We start from the raw sequence: 21,461 nt of genomic DNA on the forward strand, positions 1-21,461 counted from the left end.
ATTAAATAGAACCAGTATGCATTTTCAAATAATCTTGGAGTTAAAGACAAAAATAATTTTCTTGGTGAAACTACTACTAGTTGGCAAAAATGTTCCTTCGTGTAAAACAGAATCCATAATTCTCAGTAAAAGTTGTTCTAAAACTATTACTGGTCTTTCAAATCAAGTTATGCTGCTAAATTTGGGAGACTCCCTTCGACTCCTGGGTAAACTGGCTCCTCCCAGCTGCTGAAACGTGATACAACTGGTAACAAAACCGGAAGCTGGTTAGGCTGTCTTTGCGGGTCGAGGTAAGTATCGCCTGCTCTCTTTTTGTCAAAACTCTTCAAAAGCGATTGAAATTTGAATCTAGCTAAGCAACCGAACCGAGAGTAGGCGGGCTGAGCTGACGAGGGCAGTGAGAGATACAGAACGTATGCTTTGTTAACAAGTTATGTTCTGGAGCTTGTATTGAGTTAATGAGTGTTCGCTAACGAGTTGTGTTAGTAATGTGCTCCGTCATTTTGACTATTGTGCTTTAATCCCAAGAAAAGAGGGTTAATAACTAGAGGCTTGTTTTGGGATCCTGAAAAGCAGCTACTTTATTCGTTGCACGAGTATTCTTTTTTTTTATTTTTGGTTTTTTAATTTTAAAGTATGGGAACTTCCTTATATTTCAAGTCCATGTGAGGGTGACTTAAAATCGTATTTGGTTTTGAAAATGTCTTTTTTTTATTTAGAAATGTTGGCTTTTTTCCTTTCCAAGTCTGTGTGCTGTTAGAAATTCGGAAAGGTGTTGCTTGGTGTTTCAAAATGGGACCTCTGCAAGTTGTTGTAGTGTCTTAGGGGTAAAGGAGAGTGTTTAGTTTGTAAATGTGTTTGTTTCTTTACCCTGCTAAACTTTTCAGTTCAGATATTTTCTTTCTCCTCTCAATTAAAGAAAAATAGTGAATGATTCTAATATTGTACTTGGATAGTGCAGAGGTGGGGGCTTAAAGTTGGTCTATTGAAATCAATTAGCTAGACTATATATTTATGTATTTATTTCGTGGTAATATAAGTCCTATAAAATTTGCCGTTTTAGCCACTTTTAAAGTGTACAATTCAGTGGTATTAATTACATTTACAATGTTGTGTTATCATCACCACCGTTTATTACAAAACAGAAACTGTGTACCCATCAAGCAATACCTGTCCATTATCGCCAGGGTCCCCTCTCCCCAACCCCCCAGGCCCTGGTAACACATCTACTTTTTGTCTCTAGGAATTTTCTTCTAGGTAGTTCATGTAAGTGAAATCGTACAATATTTGTCCTTGTGTCTGGCTCATTTCTCTTGGCATACTGTTCTCAAGGTGCATTTAAGTGGTGAAACTAGACTTTTTAAAGTATGGTTTTGTTCAAAGGGATGAGACCTAATTAAATCTTTTACTAAGCCAATCTATTGATTCTTTTGGTTATCTGCACCTTCTTGTTTCACACCTCTTTATTTATATCATGTCAGATTCTCTTGAAATTCGATTAAAAATCACAGCGCAAGTGCTGTTTTCAGGGCTTCCTGTTTGACGGTATGAACAGGGCTCGATGAGTGGATCACCCGTGTTGCTGTCCAGGCTTTTGCCAGTTGTGGCAGAAAATGAAATATATTTTATTAGCAAAAAAGGTTGTTAATGGAGGTCCTGAGAATAAGGAGATTGTACTGGTTGGGGGAATCAGACTAGAAGGAAGTAAAGTGATTTTTATTGAAGATCTCTTCCATGGTGGTCACGTGCTACATGTTTTATATGTTATCTTATTTAATCCTCACAAAAGCCCTTGATATTGGTGACATTGTCTCTATTTAACAATGAGACAACTAAGACTCAGGAAGGTTAAATAATTTACTCAGTTACTAAGGAGGTGCTGGAAGAATTCAAATCTAGGTCTCTGTGACTTTGAAGTCCACACTGTATCATAAGGCACAGCCATTTGATTGCATTTTAAATAGTCTTGAAATAGGGTGGAGGCATTTATTAAAAAAAAACCCAAAACAAAATGCCAAAACAGCAGTAAAAGTAACATAAAATGTTTGAAAATGGAAAAAAATGTTTAACTACTGTTAACACAGTTATTGTCATTTTAATGGCTTTCTTTACAGGCTTTACACGTAAAGTACTATAATACTTTGGACCTTTTTTTTTTTTTTTAACTTTTTTAATTGTATAGTATAACATACATACAAAGCAAAGAAATAAAAAAGTAATTTCTTCAAAGTACTCTTCAACAGGACAGATCCCAGAGTTTGTCATGGGCTACCGTACAATCCTTTCATATTTTTACTTCTAGCTGCCCCAGGATATGGGAGACTAGAGGGCTTAGATGTTTTTTATCATCACAGTCGACTTTTTTTTCCTTCTTTTTTTTGGTGAAAAATGACATATGCAAAAAGCTATAAATTTCAAAGCACAGCACCACAATTAGTTGTAGAACGTATTTCAGAGTTTAACGTGGGTTATGTTCTAGTTTGCTAGCTGCTGGAATGCAATATACCAGCAACTCAATGGCTTTTAAAAAGGGGAATTTAATAAGTTGTAAGTTAACCATTTTTAGGCTGTGGAAATGTCCCAATTAAAGCAAGTCTATAGAAATGTCCAATCTAAGGCATTCAGGGAAAGATACCTTGATTCAAGAAGGCTGATGAAGTTCAGGGTTTTTCCTCTCTCAAGTGGAAAGGCACATGGCAAATATGATCAGGGGTTCTCTCTCAGCTGGAAGGGCACGTAGCAAACACGGTGTCATCTGCTAGCTTCCTTTCTAGCTCCCTGGGAGGCATTTTCCTTCTTCATCTCTAAAAGTTGCTGGCTGGTGAACTCTCTGCTTCTTGGTTCTGTGGTGTTCTCTTTTGTGGCTCTCTTGTGGCTCTGTCATTCTGCTCTGCTCTCTCTGAATCTCCCTCATTCTCCAAAATGTTTCCTCTTTTATAGGATTCCAGTAAACTAATCAAGACCCACCCAAATGGGTAGAGACACATCTCTATCTAATCAAGTTTAATACCCACATTGATTGAGTCACACTTCCAGGGAGATGATCTAATTACAGTTTCAAACATACAGTACTGAATAGGGTTTAGAAGAAATGGCTGCCTTTACAAAATGGAATTAGGATTAAAACATGGCTTTTCTAGGGTACATACATCCTTTCAAACTGGCACAGGTTACAATTTCACAATTTTAGGTTTTTACTAGCAGCTGCTATAAAATACTGGAGACTAAAAGAGATATCAATTTAATGATTCAGCGTTTATATTCACTTGTTAAATCCTATCTTCTATGTGTAACTCCACATTCACCTTTGATCTTTCCATCCTGCTCTTTAGGGGTGTTTGGGCCATGGCAATTCTAAATTTTTGATATTGGAAGGATCTGTCACTAATATGGTGTAGGGAGATGAAACTATATGATGTCCTGGAGAAGCTGGGTTAGGTTTCAGGACTTAACTGGACCAGGGATCCATCTGAAAGTTGTAGGTTTCTGGAAAGTTACTCTAGTGCATGGAACTCTTGTGGAATCTTATATATTGCCATAGGTGTTCTTTAGGATTGGCTGGAATGGTCCTGCTTGGAAGTTGCCAGGTTATGATAGGTAGCAAAGTCTAACTGAAGCTTGTGTAAGAGCAACCTCCAGAGTAGCCTTTTGACTCTATTTAAACTCTCTCTATCACTGATACTTTATTAATTATACTTCTTTTCCCCCTTGTGGTCAGAATGGAATTGTTGATCCCATGATGCCAGGTCTGGATTCATCCCTGGGAGTCACCTCCCAATTTGCTAGGGAGACTTTTACCCCTGAATGTCTTGTCCCATGTAGGGGGGAGGGCAATGATTTCACTTCCAGAGTTGGTCTTAGAGAAACTGAGGCCACATCTGAGCAACAAAAGAGGTCCTCCAGAAGTAACTCTTAGGCATGCCTATAGGTAGTCTAAGCATCTGTGCTACTTACATAAGCTTCACAAGAGTAAGCCTCATGATCGAGGGCATGGCCTATTGATTTGGGTGTCTCTAAAGTTTGACACAATGTCAAGGGATTCCCTGATGGTAAGGTTTAATAGTTCCATATTCTTTCTCCCCTCCCTTAGGGATTATTGCCAATACTTTTTGATTATCTTTGCCAATACTATTTGATAACATTTTGAGATGTTTCCAGGCATTACAATAATCTGTTCAGGATTAAAGGACCTCTTTCTTATTCTGGTCTCCATGTTTCAGTAGTTCAAATGAGCTATACAGATGGGTTGAATTAGATTATGTGCTACAGAAAATTTCAGTTCCAGATCAGATAAACCTTTCTTCCATTGGTCTCAAAGAGTATGTGTGGTTCTAAAATAGAGACACTGTCTTCCTTACCCCTATGATCTGAATTACTTTAACCCCAACCTGTTTGGCTTCATTCTTATCTCTAAATATCAGGTTATACATATAAAACAGCCTCTCAAAATCCAGAAATAATAATCACCACTCCGGACTTAACGTGTCTGTTCTAAAGGCTTGCAAATCTCAGCCCCTGTATTCTTATAAGCATTTTCTAAAGGTGATCATACTATTTTTGTTCTTTTGTTTCTGACTTATTTTGTCTCACCAAATGTCCCACATGTTTATTCACATCGTTGCATTCCTCAGGACTTTGCTCCTTTTCGTAGCAGCACAACATTTGTTCATTAGTATACACCATTGTTCATCAATCTACTTCTCTGTCAGTGCATCCTTCAGCCACCTGAATTCATCGGGCATCATGTAGAAGGGCCCAAAGTCCATAGTCTGTCAGCATTCTCAATTTTAAATAATTTCATTGTTCTCAAGAGAAAAAAAAACAATAAACACACCCGCGCCTGAAAGGAAATCTAAACCTTCACGTAACTCTTGTCCTTCACCCCATTATTTACCCCTGCTGTTGCTGTGGTAGTGCTGATGGTTTCCTTTTGAACATAGCTCATAGCATGCAATAGCAGTTTTCCCCCGTACCCCGGAAAAACACTCTTTATACAAGAATCATATCTTTGAATTAATTCTTGTGAGAACTAATTCATATTTCTAGTGTGAATCAGTGGGACATGTAGGTCTATACAAACCGTTTTAATCTTGTTCATCTTCGATATGGTAATATTCCTTTTATATCCATTAGAGAATCACCTTCGCACCTATCTATTCCCTTACATTGCAGTTAAACCTCATTAGCTAACAGTTCGCTCATCTCTAGCTTCCATGTATCTCTAAGTCCCCTATATTCTGTATTGTAAACCTCTGATTATACCTTTATGCTGGTCATAAAAGTGGAATCATACGGTATCTATCCTTTTGTGTCTGGCTAATTTCACTCAGCATTTTATCCTCAAGGCTTATCCATCTTGTCATGTGCTTCAGGATGTCATTTTGTCTTACTGCTGCATAATATTCCATCGTATGTATATACCACGTTTTGTTGATCCACTTGTCTACTGATGGGCATTTGGTTTATTTCCATCTTTTGGAGATTGTGAATAATGCTGCTGTGAACATTGGTGTGTAAATGTCTATTTTATGTTATTGCTTTCAGGATTTCTGGGTATATTCCAAGTAGTGCTATTGCTGGGTGACAGGGCAACTCGATATTTAGTTTCCTAAGGAACCGCCAAACAGTCTTCCATAGTGGCTGTACCATTATTGATGCAAGGCAACACAAAATGGCCTAACCCGCGACCAGCTTTCTTCCCAGAACTGGTGGTGGGTCACGCCAAAAGCTCTAACCTTAAATCTGCCCTCTGCCCTAGCGACAATGGTGACCAATCCCAGAAATCTGCCCTCCACCCTAGCAGCAATGGCCACCAATCCCCATCCGACACGTGTCCCTGCATGCTCCCAGCCTATATAAGCCTGTGCACTTCCTCAATAAAGTGGACACCTTCCACTCACCCCTGAGGGTTGTCTCCTGAGTCATTTCTTCATGACTGTGTGCTGTGTGCTGTGTGCTGTGTGCTTGACTCAGTACGGCCACTTACCCCCAGCCATCAGCTAACCAACACATTATAAATTCCCACCAGCAATGCATAGGTGTCCTGGTTTCTCCATATCCTCTCTAACATTTATAGTTTCCTGTTTGTTTAGCAGCAGCCATTCTTATAGGTGTGAGGTGGTATCTCATTGTAGTCTTGATCTGCATTTCCCTTTAGCCAATGAAATTGAGCATCTCTTCATGTCCTTTTGAGCCATTTGTATTTGCTCTTCAGAAAAATGCCTATTCATATCTTTAGCCCATTTTATAATTGGGTCATTTGTTCTTTTGCTATTGAGTTGAATATATAGGAAATCAAATCTTTGTCCGATATGTGATTTCCAAATATTTTCTGCCATTGAGTTGGCTGCCTCTTTACCTTTTTGACAAAGTCTTTTGAGGTGCAGAAGCATTTGATTTTGAGGAGTTCTCATTTATTTATTTATTTTTTCTTCTGTTGCTTGTACTTTGGGTGTAAAGTTTAGGAAGGTACCTCCTATTAGTAGGTCTTGAAGATGTTTCCCTACATTTTCTTCTAGAAGCTATATGGTGCTAGTTCTTATATTTAGGTGTTTGATCCACTTTGTGTTAATTTTTGTGTAGGGTGTAAGATAGGGGTCCTCTTTCGTTCTCTTGGCTATTGATATCCAGTTCTTCCATGCCCAGTTATTGAAAATTTTGTCCCAATTCAGAGGATTTGGGGGCCTTGTCAAAAATCAGTTGACCATAGATTTGGTGTGGTCTATTTCTGCACTCTCGATTTGATTCCATTGATTAATGCTTCTATTTTTGTGCCAGTACCATGCTGTTTTGACCACTGTGGCCTTAAAATAGGTTTTAATATTAGGGAGTGTTAATCCTCCCACTTCATTCTTCTTTTTTAGGATGCTTTTAGCTATTCCGGGTCTTTTTTCTTTCCAGATGAATTTGGTAGTTAGCTTTTCCAAATCTTCAAAGTAGATTGTGTGAATTTTGATTGGTACTGTGTTGAATCTGTAGATCAATTTGGGGAGAATTGATATCTTAACTATATTTAGCCTTCCTATCCATAAGCAGGGAATGCTTTTCCACCTATTTAGATTTCCTTTAGCAATATTATGTAGTTTTATTATGTAGTTTTTTGTGTACAAGTCCTTTACATGCCTAGTTAAGTTCATTCTTAAGTATTTGATTCTTTTAGTTGCTGTTTTGAATGGAATTTTTTCCTTAACTGACTCCTCAGCTAGGTTATTGCTTGTGTATAGAAATGTTACTGATTTTTGCACATTAATTTTATATCCTGCCACTTTGCTGAATTTGTTTATTAGCTCAAGTAACTTTGCTGTAGATTTCTCAGAATCTTCCTAGTATCATATTATTTGCAAGTAATGAGAGTTTAATTCTTCCTTTCCAATTTGGATACCTGTTATTTCTTTGTCCTGCCTGATTGCTCTAGCTAGAACTTCTAGTACAATGTTGAATAATAGTGGTGACAGAGGGCATCTTTGTCTCATTCCTGATCTTAGGAGAAAGCTTTCAGTCTTTCTCCATTTAGTATGATGCTGGCTATCGTTTTTTCATATATGCCCTTTATCATATTGAGGAAACTACCTTTGATTCCTATCTTTTGAAGTGTTTTTATCAGAAAAGGATACTGAATTTTGTTAAATGCTCTCTCAGCATCCATTGAGATGATCATGTGAATTTTCCCTTTCAATTTGTTAATGTGCTGTATTACATTAATTGATTTTCTTGAGTTGAACCATCCTTGCATTCCTGGTATAAATACCACTTGGTCATGGTGTATAATTCTTTTAATGGGTTGTTGGATTCAATTTGCTAGTATTTTGTTGAGAATTTTTGCATCTATGTTCATTAAGGAGGTTGGCCTGTAGTTTTCATTTCTTATAGTATCATTACCCAGTTTTGGTATTAAAATGATGTTAGCTTCATAAAATGAGTTAGGTAGTTTTCCTTTTCCCTCCACTTTTTGGACAAGTTGGAGCATGATTGGTGTTAGTTCTTTTTAGAATATATGATAAAATTCCCCTTAAAGAAGCCATCTGGCTTTTCTTTGTAGGAGGATTTTTGAGGACTGATTGGAATCTCTTTACTTGTGATTGATTTGTTGAGACCTTCTGTTTCTTTCTGAGTCAGTGTAGCTTGTTATTTGTCCATTTCATCTAAGTTGTCTCGTTTGTTGGCATATGGTTGTTCATAGTATCCTCTTAATGATTTCTTTTATTTCTTCAGGGTCTGTGGTAATGCATACCTTCTCATTTCTGATTTTGTTTATTTGCGTCCTCTCTCTTTTTTTCTTTGTCATTCTTGCTAGTGGCCCATCAATTTTATTGATTTTCGCAAAGAACCAACTTTTGGTTTTATTGATGCTTTCTATTGTTCTTTTGTTCTCCCATTTATTTAACACTGCTTTAATCTTTGTTGTTTCTCCTTTTCTATTTGTTTGGGGTTAGTTTGCTGTTCTTTCTTATGTTCTTCCAGGTGAGCAGTTAAGTCCTAGATTTTTGCTCTTTCTTGTTTTTTAATAAAGGCATTTATGGCAATAAATTTCTCTCTCGGTGAGGCCTTTGACACATCCCATGAGTTCTGATAAGTTGTATTCTCATTTTCATTTGTCTCCAAATAGCTACTGATTTCTCTAGCAATTTCTTCTATGACCCACTGGTTGTTTAAGAGTGTGTTATTTAATCTCTATATATTTGTGAATGTTCTCATACTTTGGTGGTTATTGAGATCCAGCTTCATACCATTGTGATCAGAGAAAGTGCTTTGAATAATTTCAATGTTTTAAAATTTATAAAGACCTGTTTTGTGTCCCAGCACATGATCTATCCTGGAGAATGTTCCATGAGTATTAGAGAAGAATGTATATCCTGGTGTTTTGGGTATAATGACCTATATATGTCTGTTAGGTCTCATTCATTTGTCCAGTTGTTTTAATTTCTTTGTTTCCTTGTTAATCTTCTGTCTGGTTGTTCTGTCTATAGGGAAAAATGGTATACTGAAGTCTCCAAGTATTATTGTTGAAACATCTATCACTCCCTTCAGTTTTGCCAGTGTTTGTCTCATGCACTTTGGAGCTCCTTGATGGGGAGCATAAACATTTATGATTGTTATTTCTTCTTGGTGAGTTGTCCCTTTTATTAATATATAGTGTCCTTCTTTATCTCTTATGAGTTCTTCACATCTAAAGTCTATTTTGTCTGATATTGGTATAGCTACTCCTGCTTTCTTTTGGGTACAACTTGTGTGGAACATTTTCTTCCATCCTTTCACTTTTAATTTATTTGACATTCTTGTTTTTAAAAGTAATTCTTAAAGAAAGAAAAAAAGAGAAAAAAGTAATTATTATCTTTGCAATGTAGACCAGTGTTCTGGTTTGTTTTCAGATAACAGATTCGATTTGTAGTAACAATCTCATCAAATGAACTAAGATTTAACATCCAATCTTAGAGTCAATAATAAATTTAAATGAAATGATAAATTTAAAAAAATATGTGAAAACTAAACCCCAATATATGACGTACTGGAGTGAGTGGAGAGAGAATGATAATATATGGAAAGGAAAAATAAAATTTCCTCTTGTCTAAAACAGAAAAAGAATATAAAAGCAAGAGCATAAAATGTAAAAACAATTGCTCAACTGTTTCCAATATTTTCATCAATGCTTAATTGCTATGTCTATAGTTTTTACTTCTCTACTAGTTAAGTGATAGAAAGTCAAAAAGGTTAAAAGAAGTCTTTGGCAGAATAGCTTAAATTGAACTAATTCTATTTCCCTGTACATCAGTGAAAGACCATTATTATTCAATTCTAGTAGAGTAGTTTAAGAACCACTGGTGAGGAGATGTTTTCTTACTAGGGTTTTCCCTCTATTTCCTGAGTTTAAACATTCCTGCTGAATTTAATTAGTGTTTATGAAGCACCTTTATTTATATGCCTCTGCCCAATTCTAGATTCTGTAAGATGCAATATAGAATATGGATACCTATGCTTTTTCCCTCTCAGAGTTAAGAGTTCTATAGATATACTGTATAAATAGAGAATATTTTAGGTTGATTTATGGCTCTGAGAAAACTTTTTGTAGGCATAAGGGAAGTGAATATACTATTTCCTCGATTCTAAACATTCTGAACAATAGCAATGTTTACATTTTAAGTTTTTTGTATGCACTCTCTTATAAATAAATCATTTGAAATGGTGAGTTTTTTTTTTAATGTGGAAAGTTATTATTAAATTGATGGTTTGTCTTTCAATAGATGCTGCTTTAGAATCAAGATAGTAAGATTATATACCAGGCTAGTGCTAGGAACTCCACATTGTTTAACTCATTTAAACCTTCCAACAACCCTATTTTACAAGTGGGAAAATTTAGCCTTACAATAAAAACTTGTAGATTATTCTCCAGTGGAAGAACAAGAACATAAACTTTAAGTCTGGTGTGCTTTCCAAATATCGGTTCATGAGTTAGGTAACACCTGTGGAAAATAGTGTAGCTTAAGACTGAAAACTTAGCTAATATAAATGACAGTGATAATTCATTTCATGTGAATGCTTCTGATGGTTGAGCATGTTTTTTTTCTTACAGGAGAGTAAATGTTAGGGTGACCTTTGAACTACAGTCGGTTTCTAATCCAGTTCACAGAAAGGTTGGTATTCTTTTTTGTATGTTAATTTCTGTATATTGTAGACAGCTGTTTTTATTCTTTAAGATTGTGGGATCTTATATTACACCTATCTAACTTTTTAATTTTGGGTCGTTTGTAACTGTTAAAAATCTGGAATTGTGTAATCTACTAAAACTCCTGAGAGATTATCGTATCATATATTTCTATCACATATAAGGAGAATTGGGAGTTGGAGTCAGTCTCCTTAGGTTTACCCAGTACATGTATAAGTTATTAGAGTATATAGTGCTGCTCTATCAAATTAGTATTTCATGGTTAATGTGAGGACAGAATAAATGAAAGCACTACAGGAAGATCTTAGTTCTTGAATCTTTTACTTTACCTTTTTTTTTTTTGTATGCTATATGGAGGGGTCACCTTTCATTATTTTTTTGTTTGTCTCCTGGAATTTGTCCGTTTCATATATGTTATCTAGTTTGTTGGCATATAGTTGTTCATAGTATCCTGTTATGATTTCTTTTATTTCTTCAGGGTCTTTGGTAATGTTCCCCTTCTCATTTCTGATTTTATTTGCATCCCCTCTTTTTTTCTTTGTCAGTCTTGCTAGTGGCCCACCACTTTTATTGATTTTCTCAAAGAACCAACTGTTGGCTTTATTGATTCTTTCTATTGTTCCTTTGTTTTCCCTTTCATTTATCTCTACTTTAATCTTTGTTGTTTCTCTTCTCCTATTTGCTTTGGGGTTAATATACTGTTCTTTCTCAAGTTCCTCTAGGTGTGCTGTTAAATCCTTGATTTTTGCTCTTTCTTGTTTTTTAACATAGGAATTTAGGGCAATAAATTTCCCTCTCAGCACAGCCTTTGCTGCATCCCATAAGTTCTGATAAGCTGTATTCTCATTTTCATTCATCTCCAGATAACCACTGATTTCTCTAACAATTTCTACTTTGACCCACTGGTTGTTTAAGAGTGTGTTATTAAATCTCCATGTATTTGTGAATATTCTCGTTCTTTGGTGGTTATTGAAATAAAGCTTCATCCCATTGTGATCAGAGAAAGTGTTCTGAATAATTTCAATGTTTTTAATGTGCCCCAGCATATGATCTTTCTGGAGAATGTTCCATGAGCACGAGAGAAGAATGTATATCCTTGTGCTTTGGGGTGTAATGACGTATATATGTCTGTTAGGTCTAATTCATTTATCAAGTTATTTAACTTCTCTATTTCCTTATTGATCTTCTGTCTGGTTGTTCTAGCTATAGAGGGGTATATTGAAGTCTCCAAGTATTATTGTTGAAACATCTATCACTCCCTTCAGTTTTGCCAATGTCTGTCTCATGTACTTTGGAGCTCCTTTATTTGGAGCATAAACACTGAACGATTGTTATATCTTCTTGGTGAATTGACCCTTTTATTAGTATATAGTGTCCTTCTTTGTCCCTTGTGATGTCTTTACATTTAAAGTCTATTTTGCCTGATATCAGTATAGCTTCTCCTGCTTTCTTTTGGTTGCAACTTGCATGGAAAATCTTTTTTCCATCCTTTCACTTTCAGTCTATTTGTATCCTTGTGTCTAAGATGAGTCTCTTGCAAGCAGCATATAGCTGGATTATGTTTCTTAATCCATTTTAACAATCTACATCGTTTGTTTTTTTTTTACATGGGCAGGCACTGGGTACTGAACCCAGGTCTCTGGCATGGCAGACGAGAATTCTGCCATTGAGCCACTGTGGCCCACCCAGTCTGTATCTTTTCATTGATAAGTCTAGTCCATTAACATTCAAAGTTATTACTGAAATTGTGTTACTTGATTCTACCATCTTATCTTTTTAATTTTATTTGTCAGTTCTATATATTCTTTTCCCTCTTTGTATTCTTTAAAGTACCCTAGTGGTACTCTTCAATTCTGTGCCCTCCCCCCAGACATCTCTTCCCTGTCATTTTTTTTTCAGCTGGCAGAATTCCTTTTCATATTTCTTGTAGGGCATGCCTCTTGTTGACAGATTCTTTCAAGACTCCTTTGTCTGTGAAAATTTAATCTCTCCCTCAGTTTTGAAGGACATTTTGGCTGGGTACAGAATTTTTGGCTGGAAATCCTTCTTTTTCAGGATCTTGAATATATCATACTACTGTCTTCTCGCTTCCATGGTGTTGTGTGGTCTGAACTCAGTCTTATTTGATTTCCCTTGTATGTAGTAGATTGTTTTTCTCTTGCCACTTCAGGATTTTCTCCTTCTCTTCAACATTTGGCAGACTGATTAGTATGTGCTTTGGGGGAGACCTATTGGATTTATTCTGTTTGGGGTTTGTTGGGCTTTGTTGACGTGTGTATTTATGTCCTTTATGAGGGTTAGAATTTTTCCTCCATTATATCGTCAGCTATTCTTCTTAGCTCTTTACTCCTCTCTTCTCCTTCTGGGACACCAATGATTCTTACATTTGTGCACTTTGTTTTGTCTATCATTTCCCTGAGTTCCCATTCAGTTTTTTTCTATCTTTTTTGCCATTTGCTGTTTTGAGTCTTCGAAGTCAATTATCCTGTCCTCTATATCACTTATTCTTTCTGATGACTCTTCAAAGTTGGTGTTGTGTGCCTGTTTTTTATTTGGTCAACAGTCTTTATTCTCTGTGATATCCACTTTTTTCCTATTTATTCTTTCAGATTCCTCTTAATGCTCTTTTACTGTCTTCTTGATCTCCTTTATGTCATTTACTATCCCACTTATTTTATTAAGTAGAGTTGGATGAACATCTTTGATTATTTATTCCAACATCTGTGTGTCTCCTCTGGTGTTTTAATTCGGTCATTAGGCAGGGTTATATCTGTCTGCATTGTGATGTGCTTCTGTGATCTTCTGCTGTCTTCGTGGCATGTAAATATCCTGATTGATTTATTTTGGGAGTTGATTTCTTTCAGTAGTGTAAGGCCTTGTAGTTTGTGGGATGGTTGTACAGCAGGGAGCAGGGCATGGGGTGGGCACTCAGTGTGGTGATTTGTTTCAGGGCAGGTACAGGTGCAGGTTGTGGATGTTACACTGGTGCTGGTGAACATGGGTGCCCAGCAGCCAGGGAGGATGTAACTGTGTGGGTGCACAGGTCTGGAGGGTGTAACCCTGGGGTGTGCTGGTCTAAGGCATGGGGCCCTTTGTGCGCATACATAGAGCTGTGGCAGCAGGTTGGCGTTATGCCTTTGTGGATTGGGGACAGATGTGACCCGGCTGCACAGGTCAGCAGTTTCTCAGTGCTGGGATGTGTGGCTGTGTGCATGTGCCATTCTAGGACTGCTGTAAAGTGTGGTTCCCAGAGCTGAATGATGTGATTGGGGGCCCATGAGCATGCATGGGCCTGGGAGTGCTATAAACGGATGCTCAGAGCTCAAGTGGGGTGGAGCGAGGCTCTGGGACAGTATGCTAACCTAGGTATGGAGGTTAGTGCCACAGCCTTTATGTGCTAGCAGCAGCCTGCAGGGAACAGGGAGTAGGGGGTGGTGCTCAGGAGGGGTGCAGGAGACGTGGGTTGGGCTGAGGTGGGAGTGGGACAGTTATGTGCACTGGGGACTGGTGGGTTGGGGGCACCTGGAGTACGGGGCATGGGAGTGGGTGACAATGTTCAGGTTTGTGGGCTGTGGGGTGAGTTGCCGGTCATGGGGCTGTGCTGGTGAGGGTAGTGCGCCCAAGGAACATGGCCTGGCTTACTTCCTAGTCAGGCTCCTGTCCGTGTACTCCCACGGGTTCTGCAGCTCCGCACCTCACTCTAGGTTCCAGCCCTCTGCTAATCAGTTCCTCGGCCTCTGCAACCAGGGCACCCCATGTGGTGCAGAGGCGCTCCCAGGTCAGCCACACTCTCGAATCGCTGCCTCAGTCACCCTCCTGTCTCTTCTCTAACTTTTCCGTGGAGCAGGGCTAATTTTGATCTACTCTATTTGACCATCTTCCTGGAAGTCCTGTACTATTTTTAAAATTATAAAACGCTAGAGGATTCTCCCCCCTCTTTAAATATACAGATAAAATGGGGATTAAAGATAGAAAAGTCCACTCCTCTATCAACCCTGAAAATACAAATATGCTGTGCTGGTTTGTAGCTGTATATACCACAGAAAAATATGTTCATAAATGTAATCCATTTCTGTGGGTATGAACCCATGGTGGTTAAGTAGGAACTTTTTTTTGTATGCTATATTGCGGGGGCCACATTTCATTCTTTTACCATGTGAATGTCCCGTTATTGCAGCACCATTTGTTGAATTTTTTTCTTGTTTGGTTTTTTGTTTGTTTGTTTGCTTGTTTGTTTTTGGGAAGTGCATAGGCTGGGAATCGAACCCGGATCTTCCACATGGCAGGCAGGAATTCTACCACTGAACTACCCTAAGTAGGACCTTTTGATGAGGCTATTTCAATTAAGGTTTGACCCACCACAATCAGGATGGGTCTTCAACCTATTACTGGAATCCTTATAAACAGATTGAAATTCAGATACACAGAGAGAAAAACCCAGAGGAAGTAAGAAGTAAGAAGGTGAAATCAGTGGAACTTGGAAGAGAAAGGAAAGACCAGGAGTCATCACCATGTGCTTTGCCATGTGACAGAGGAGCCACACATCACTGGCAGCCACACATCACTGTCTTCAGGGGGAAAGCATCACCTTGATAATGCCTTGATTTGGACATTTTCCTGTCCCCCAATCTGTGAGCAAATAAATTCTCATTGTTTAAATGAAACTGTTTTATGGTATTTGCTTGAGCAGCCTAGGAAACTAAAACAGTAACCATTGTTGAGAATGATTAAAGTATGGCAGATACACTTTTCTTTTTAAGTAATGTATGTTTTTGCACATTACATATCATTTTGCAGGTTGCTTTATTATTTTTTTTCTTTGTGCCATGAGCATGCTTTCACTTAAGTGCATGAGAATCCATGCCATAGGATTTTGTGAAGTGAGTTAATATCTGCTGTTTTAGTTTCGTAGCTGTTAAAACAAATATTATGCTATGGGTTGACCTAAATAATGAAAATTTATTGGCTCATGGCTTTGAAGGTAGGAGAAGTTCAAAACTGAAGCATCAGCAAGGCAATGCTTTCTCTTGGAACACTGCTTCTGTTGCTGGCTGCCAGAAAATCCCTAGTTCTTGGCTTTTCATCCTCATAGTAATACACACAGTGCTTTGCCTTTCACTTCCGGGTTCCATTGACTTCCAGCTTCTGGCTACTCCCTGTGGCTTCTCTCCTATGTCCAATTTCCTTTTCTACTAAAGATTTTAGCCATATTAGTTTAAGGCTCAGCCTCATTCTATTTGGACACATTAATAACATCTTTGAAGGTCCTATTTACAAATGAGTTCCTGCCACAGGACCAGAGATTGGGACCTGAACATGCCTTTTGTGGAAGACATGATTCAGTTCCCAGTGCTTGCAAAGCATTTAAACAATGCCTGGTACAAACAAAGAACTCAATAAATAGTAACTCTCAGCTTTGTCCACTGAAATTCATACTTTTTGATAGATTTTTATTACATAGATTGGATATAATATAGTTTATTTTTGTAACCACATAAGTTGTCTTCAGTTTTTCCGATTACAAATAAATAATCCATGTGTAATTATGTGTGATTTCTTATAAGATAATTTCTTGGATATGAATTCCGAGTGCAAAGATTAAGCGTATTTTGTATAGTAGGACACTGTCAAGTTTCCTCTGAAAAGGTTGTGACAATTTATCCTCTTCAGTGACTGTGTATGAGAGTTCTCATTTATCCACATCCCTGTTAATGTTAGATAGTATGTCTTTTACATTTTACATAAAATGATAGGCAGTACTCATTGCACCTATCTTAAGCATAGGGTACAGAGGTTTTTTAAACAATACTATTTTTTTTTTTTTTAGAAATCATTTCATTCTACATATGCAATCAGTAATTCTTAACATCACATAGATGCATGATCATCATTTCTTAGTACATTTGCATCGATTTAGGAAAAGAACAATACTATTTTTTTAATGAACTAAAATTCACAACATAAAACTAACCATTTTCAAGTGCACAACTCAGTAGCTCTAAACACATCCACAGAATTGTGCAACCACCATCCCAACCCAGCTCCAAAACACCTTTATCATTTCCCCTTCCCCCATCAAGGAGCCCCTCCTCCTTGTACCTGACAACCGCCAATTTTGTTTTTGTTTCTATGAACTTAACTATCCTGGATATTTCATATAGATGGAATCCTATGATATGTGACCTTTTGTGTCTGGCTTCTTTCTCTTAACATTATGTTTTTGTGGTCATCCATGCTGCACCATCCATCAGTACTTCTTTCTTTTAAGGGCTGAATCATATTCCTTACATAGCTGTACCACGTTTTGTTTATCCCATCATTCTTTGATGGACATTTGTGTCATTTCCCACTTTGGACCATTGCGAATAGTGCTGCTGTGAACATGTGTGTACAAAGTACTTGTTGAAATACCTGTTTTCAGCTCCTTGGGGTATATACCTAAGAGTGAAATTGCTGGGATGTATGGTAATTCTGTGTTTAACTTTCTGAGGAACTGCCAAATTATTTTCCGCATCTACTGCCCTATTTTACATACCCATCTGCAATCTGTGAGGGTTCCAACTTGTCTGCTTTCTCACTAAAACTTATTTTCTGGTGTGTGTATGCGTGTGTCTGTGTGGGTTTTGATTATAGCCATCCTAGTGGATGTGAAGTGGCATCTCATTGTGCTTTTGGCTTGCATTTCCTTAATAATTAATGATGTTGAGCATCTTTTCATGTGCTTATTGGTCATTTGTATATCTTTTTTGACAAATGTCTGTTTAAGTCCTTTGCCAATTTTTTTTATTTTTTTAATTTTTTAATTTTTTTTATTAATTAAAAAAAAGAAAAGAAATTAACACAACATTTAGAAATTATTCCATTCTACATATGCACTCAGTAATTCTTAGTATTATCACATAGATGCATGATCATCATTTCCTAGTACATTTGCATCGATTTAGGAAAAGAACTAGCAAAACAGCAGAAAAAGACATAGAATGTCAATATAGAGAAGAAAATTAAAATAATAATAATAATAAAAATATATATATATAAAAAAGGAAAAAGAAAAAAACAAAAACAAAAGATACAAACAAACAAACAAACAAACAAAAAACCTATAGTTCAGGTGCAGCTTCATTCAGTGTTTTAACATAGTTACATTACAATTAGGTATTATTGTACTGTCCATTTTTGAGTTTTTGTATCTAGTCCTGTTGCACAGTCTGTATCCCTTCAGCTTCAATTACCCATTATCTTACCCTGTTTCTAACTCCTGCTGGTCTCTGTTACCAATGATATATTCCAAGTTGATTCTCGAATGTTGGTTCACATCAGTGGGACCATACAGTATTTGTCCTTTAGTTTTTGGCTAGACTCACTCAGCATAATGTTCTCTAGGTCCATCCATGTTATTACATGCTTCATAAGTTTAGTCTGTCTTAAAGCTGCATAATATTCCATCATAGGTACACACCACAGTTCGCTTAGCCACTCGTCCGTCAACGGACACTTTGGCCGTCTCCATCTCTTTGCAATTGTAGATAATGGTGCTATAAACACTGGTGTGCAAATGTCCGTCTGTGTCTTTGCCCTTAAGTCCTTTGAGTAGATACCTAGCAGTGGTATTGCTGGGTTGTAATCCATTCTGCCAGTCTATGTCTTTTGATTGGGGAATTCAGTCCATTAACTTTTAGTGTTATTACTGTTTGGATAATATTTTCCTCTACCATTTTGGCTTTTGTATTATATATATATCATATCTGATTTTCCTTCTTTCTACACTTTACTCCATACCTCTCTCTTCTGTCTTTTCGTATCTGACTCTAGTGCTCCCTTTAGTATTTCTTGCAGAGCTGGTCTCTTGGTCACAAATTCTCTCAGTGACTTTTTGTCTATAAAAGTTTTAATTTCTCCTTCATTTTTGAAGGACAATTTTGCTGGATATAGGAGTCTTGGTTGGCAGTTTTTCTCTTTTAGTATTTTAAATATATCATCCCACTGTCTTCTAGCTTCCATGGTTTCTGCTGAGAAATCTACACATAGTCTTATTGGGTTTCCCTTGTATGTGACAGATTGTTTTTCTCTTGCTGCTTTCAAGATCCTCTCTTTCTCTTTGACCTCTGACATTCTAACTAGTAAGTGTCTTGGAGAACGCCTATTTGGGTCTGTTCTCTTTGGGGTGCGCTGCACTTCTTGGATCTGTAATTTTAGGTCTTTCATAAGAGTTGGGAAATTTTCAGTGATAATTTCTTCCATTAGTTTTTCTCCTCCTTTTCCCTTCTCTTCTTCTTCTGGGACACCCACAACACGTATATTTGTGCGCTTCATATTGTCATTCAGTTCCCTGATCCCCTGCTCAAGTTTTTCCATTCTTTTCCCTATAGTGTCTGTTTCTTTTTGGGATTCAGATGTTCCATCCTCCAGTTCACTAATTGTAGCTTCTGTCTCTTTAAATCTACCATTGTAGGTATCCATTGTTTTTTCCATCTTTTCTACTTTGTCCTTCACTCCCATAAGTTCTGTAATTTGTTTTTTCAGATTTTCTATTTCTTCTTTTTGTTCAGCCCATGTCTTCTTCATGTCCTCCCTCAATTTATTGATTTGGTTTTTGAAGAGGTTTTCCATTTCTGTTCGTATATTCAGCATTAGTTGTCTCAGCTCCTGTATCTCATTTGAACTATTGGTTTGTTCCTTTGACTGGGCCATATCTTCAATTTTCCGAGCGTGATCCATTATTTTCTGCTGGTGTCTGGGCATTTGATCAGATTTCCCTGGGTGTGGGACCCGGCTGGTTGAAAGGTTTTTCTGTGAAATCTCTGGGCTCTGTTTTTCTTTTCCTGCCCAGTAGGTGGCGCTCGTGGCGCTCGTCTGTCTGCGGGTCCCACCAGTAAAAGATGCTGTGGCTCCTTTAACTTGCCAATCCGAATCTCGCAGTTGGCCCGGGAAACCGCGCGTGGAGCGGGGGTCGCCAGCCACCACGACTTGGGGGAGTACTGGTCCAAATTGCCCAGCTGGCCCGAGACGCCAAGCGTGGCGGGAGGGCCCCGCTATCCAACGTTCCCAGTCGGACCGGGAAGCCACGTGTGTGGAGGGGACCCCGGTCGCCAGCCGCCCGGCCGGGAAAACGCACACCCCTTGGGTATCTCACCGCAGCGGATTCTCCTTGCCCGTTCAGCTGTTCCAGAATGGGGTACGCTGTCGTTTTGGTCTCTGTCGTGGCTCCGGGAGCTGTTTCGTATTGTTTCTGTTTCTTTAGTTGCTGTTCTGGAGGAGGAACTTTTCCCTCCTGGCTTTCGGCTTCCTCCTGCCAATTTTTTTTGATTGGGTTGTTTGTCTTTTTCCTGTTGAGTTGTAAGAGTTCTTCATATGTTCTGGATATGAAACCCTCATTAGATATATTGAGTGTGATGTAGCTCTAATGCCTTTTATCAGATTGAGGCAGTTCCTTTCTATTCCTAGTTTAAGTGTTGTTTTATCAAGAAAGGGCACTGAGTTTGGTCAAATGATTTTTCTGTGGTAATTGAGATGATCATGTGTCTTTTCTTTTATTCTATTAATCTAGTGTATTACATTGATTGGTTTTGTTGGATCACTCTTGCTTTCCTGGTGTAATCCCACTTTTAGGTACTGCTGGGTTCAGTTTACTAGTATTTTATTGAGGATTTTTGCTTCAATATTCAGAAGGTGTAAATTTCTGGTTTTCTCCTATTGTCTTTATGTATCTTTGACTTCATAAAGAGTTGATGCTGGCCTCACAGAATGTATTAGAAGTCTTACCTTCTTTCCTGTTTTTTTTTTTGGAAGAGTTGAGAAGTATTGGTGTTAATTCTTTAAATGTTTAGTAGAATTTATCCATGAAGCCATCTAATCTTGGGGTTTTCTTTGTTGGGAGGCTTTTATTACTGATTCATTTTCTTTACTTGTTATAGGCTGTTCAGATTTTCTGTTTTTTCTTTATAAGCTGTTCAGATTTTCGATTTCTTCTTTAGTCAGTTTTGGTTGTTTGTACATAGATTTTTGTATCTTGCTTTTTTTTTTTTTAACATATATCCATTTTTATACGGGTAGGAATTTGATGGAAAATGGAGGTCCCAATTAGAAAGCAGAGCATAAATAGAAAAAAGAATGGAGCATATTCTGGGCACACCAAATGGTACATTTTCATTAGAACATATGGAATCAGTTCCTGAAGTAAAGGTTGGGCCATATAATACAAAGCATTAAATGCCTAATGCTTTTATCCTTAATTTAGTAATTCCTGAGAAGTATTGAAGCTTTTAAAGAGAGGACTGATATGATGAGAATTGTGCTTTAGGAAAATGGCCTTGTGTTGTGTAGGACAGAGTAGAATGCAGATATAGAAACAGGGCCTAATTATGAGAGATTATGAATTCAGATGATAGGTAATGAAAACTTACTGCTTGGAGGTAATGCTAGATTAAAAGTGAAGGAGTACAAAAGTAGAAAGTGAGAGTGTGGGTGGGTGAAGATAGAATCTGCAGAGTGCTTTTAGAAGTTGGATTCCAAAAGAATGTTTGGAGCAAAATTTTGAGAGTTTGGGATTTCAGATCTTGCTGATTGGAAATAGGTTGAGCAGACCACCATCAGGATTAGGAAAGTCAAGCGAGAACTAATCTGGAAGAAATGAGGAGTTTCATATCAAACAAATTGAACTTATTGTCATTCAAATGGATTCATACACAGTTGGAAATTTGAGTCGGTGCATTGTGGAGATGTGGTGTGGGTCAACTGAAAGATTTGGGAAATATTCTTGGAGGTGACAAAAGAGGCCGTAGAGGGTGAGGCTGCTGAGAAA

The 21,461-nt window shown here is 37.6% G+C and overlaps 1 protein-coding gene across 7 annotated transcripts in view; it reads left to right on the plus strand.

Annotated features, from left to right (window-relative positions):
- The first annotated feature begins 223 nt into the window (after positions 1 to 223).
- The window catches only part of FRRS1 (ferric chelate reductase 1), a 79,834-nt gene continuing 58,596 nt past the window's right edge, over positions 224 to 21,461 (plus strand). For 2 of the 7 annotated variants that reach the window (XM_077120145.1, XM_077120148.1), the window contains exons 1-3: positions 236 to 290; positions 8,967 to 9,105; positions 10,568 to 10,628. In XM_077120145.1, the coding sequence (XP_076976260.1) occupies positions 9,086 to 9,105; positions 10,568 to 10,628 (81 nt within the window). In that variant the 5' untranslated portion in view covers positions 236 to 290; positions 8,967 to 9,085. Of the gene's footprint in view, positions 291 to 8,966; positions 9,106 to 10,567; positions 10,629 to 21,461 lie in introns of all 7 variants that reach the window. The other 5 variants (XM_077120150.1, XM_077120147.1, XM_077120151.1 and 2 more) reach the window with 4 other exon arrangements.

The sequence above is a fragment of the Tamandua tetradactyla genome, chromosome 11, assembly GCF_023851605.1.
Source record: "Tamandua tetradactyla isolate mTamTet1 chromosome 11, mTamTet1.pri, whole genome shotgun sequence".
NCBI lineage: Eukaryota > Metazoa > Chordata > Mammalia > Pilosa > Myrmecophagidae > Tamandua > Tamandua tetradactyla.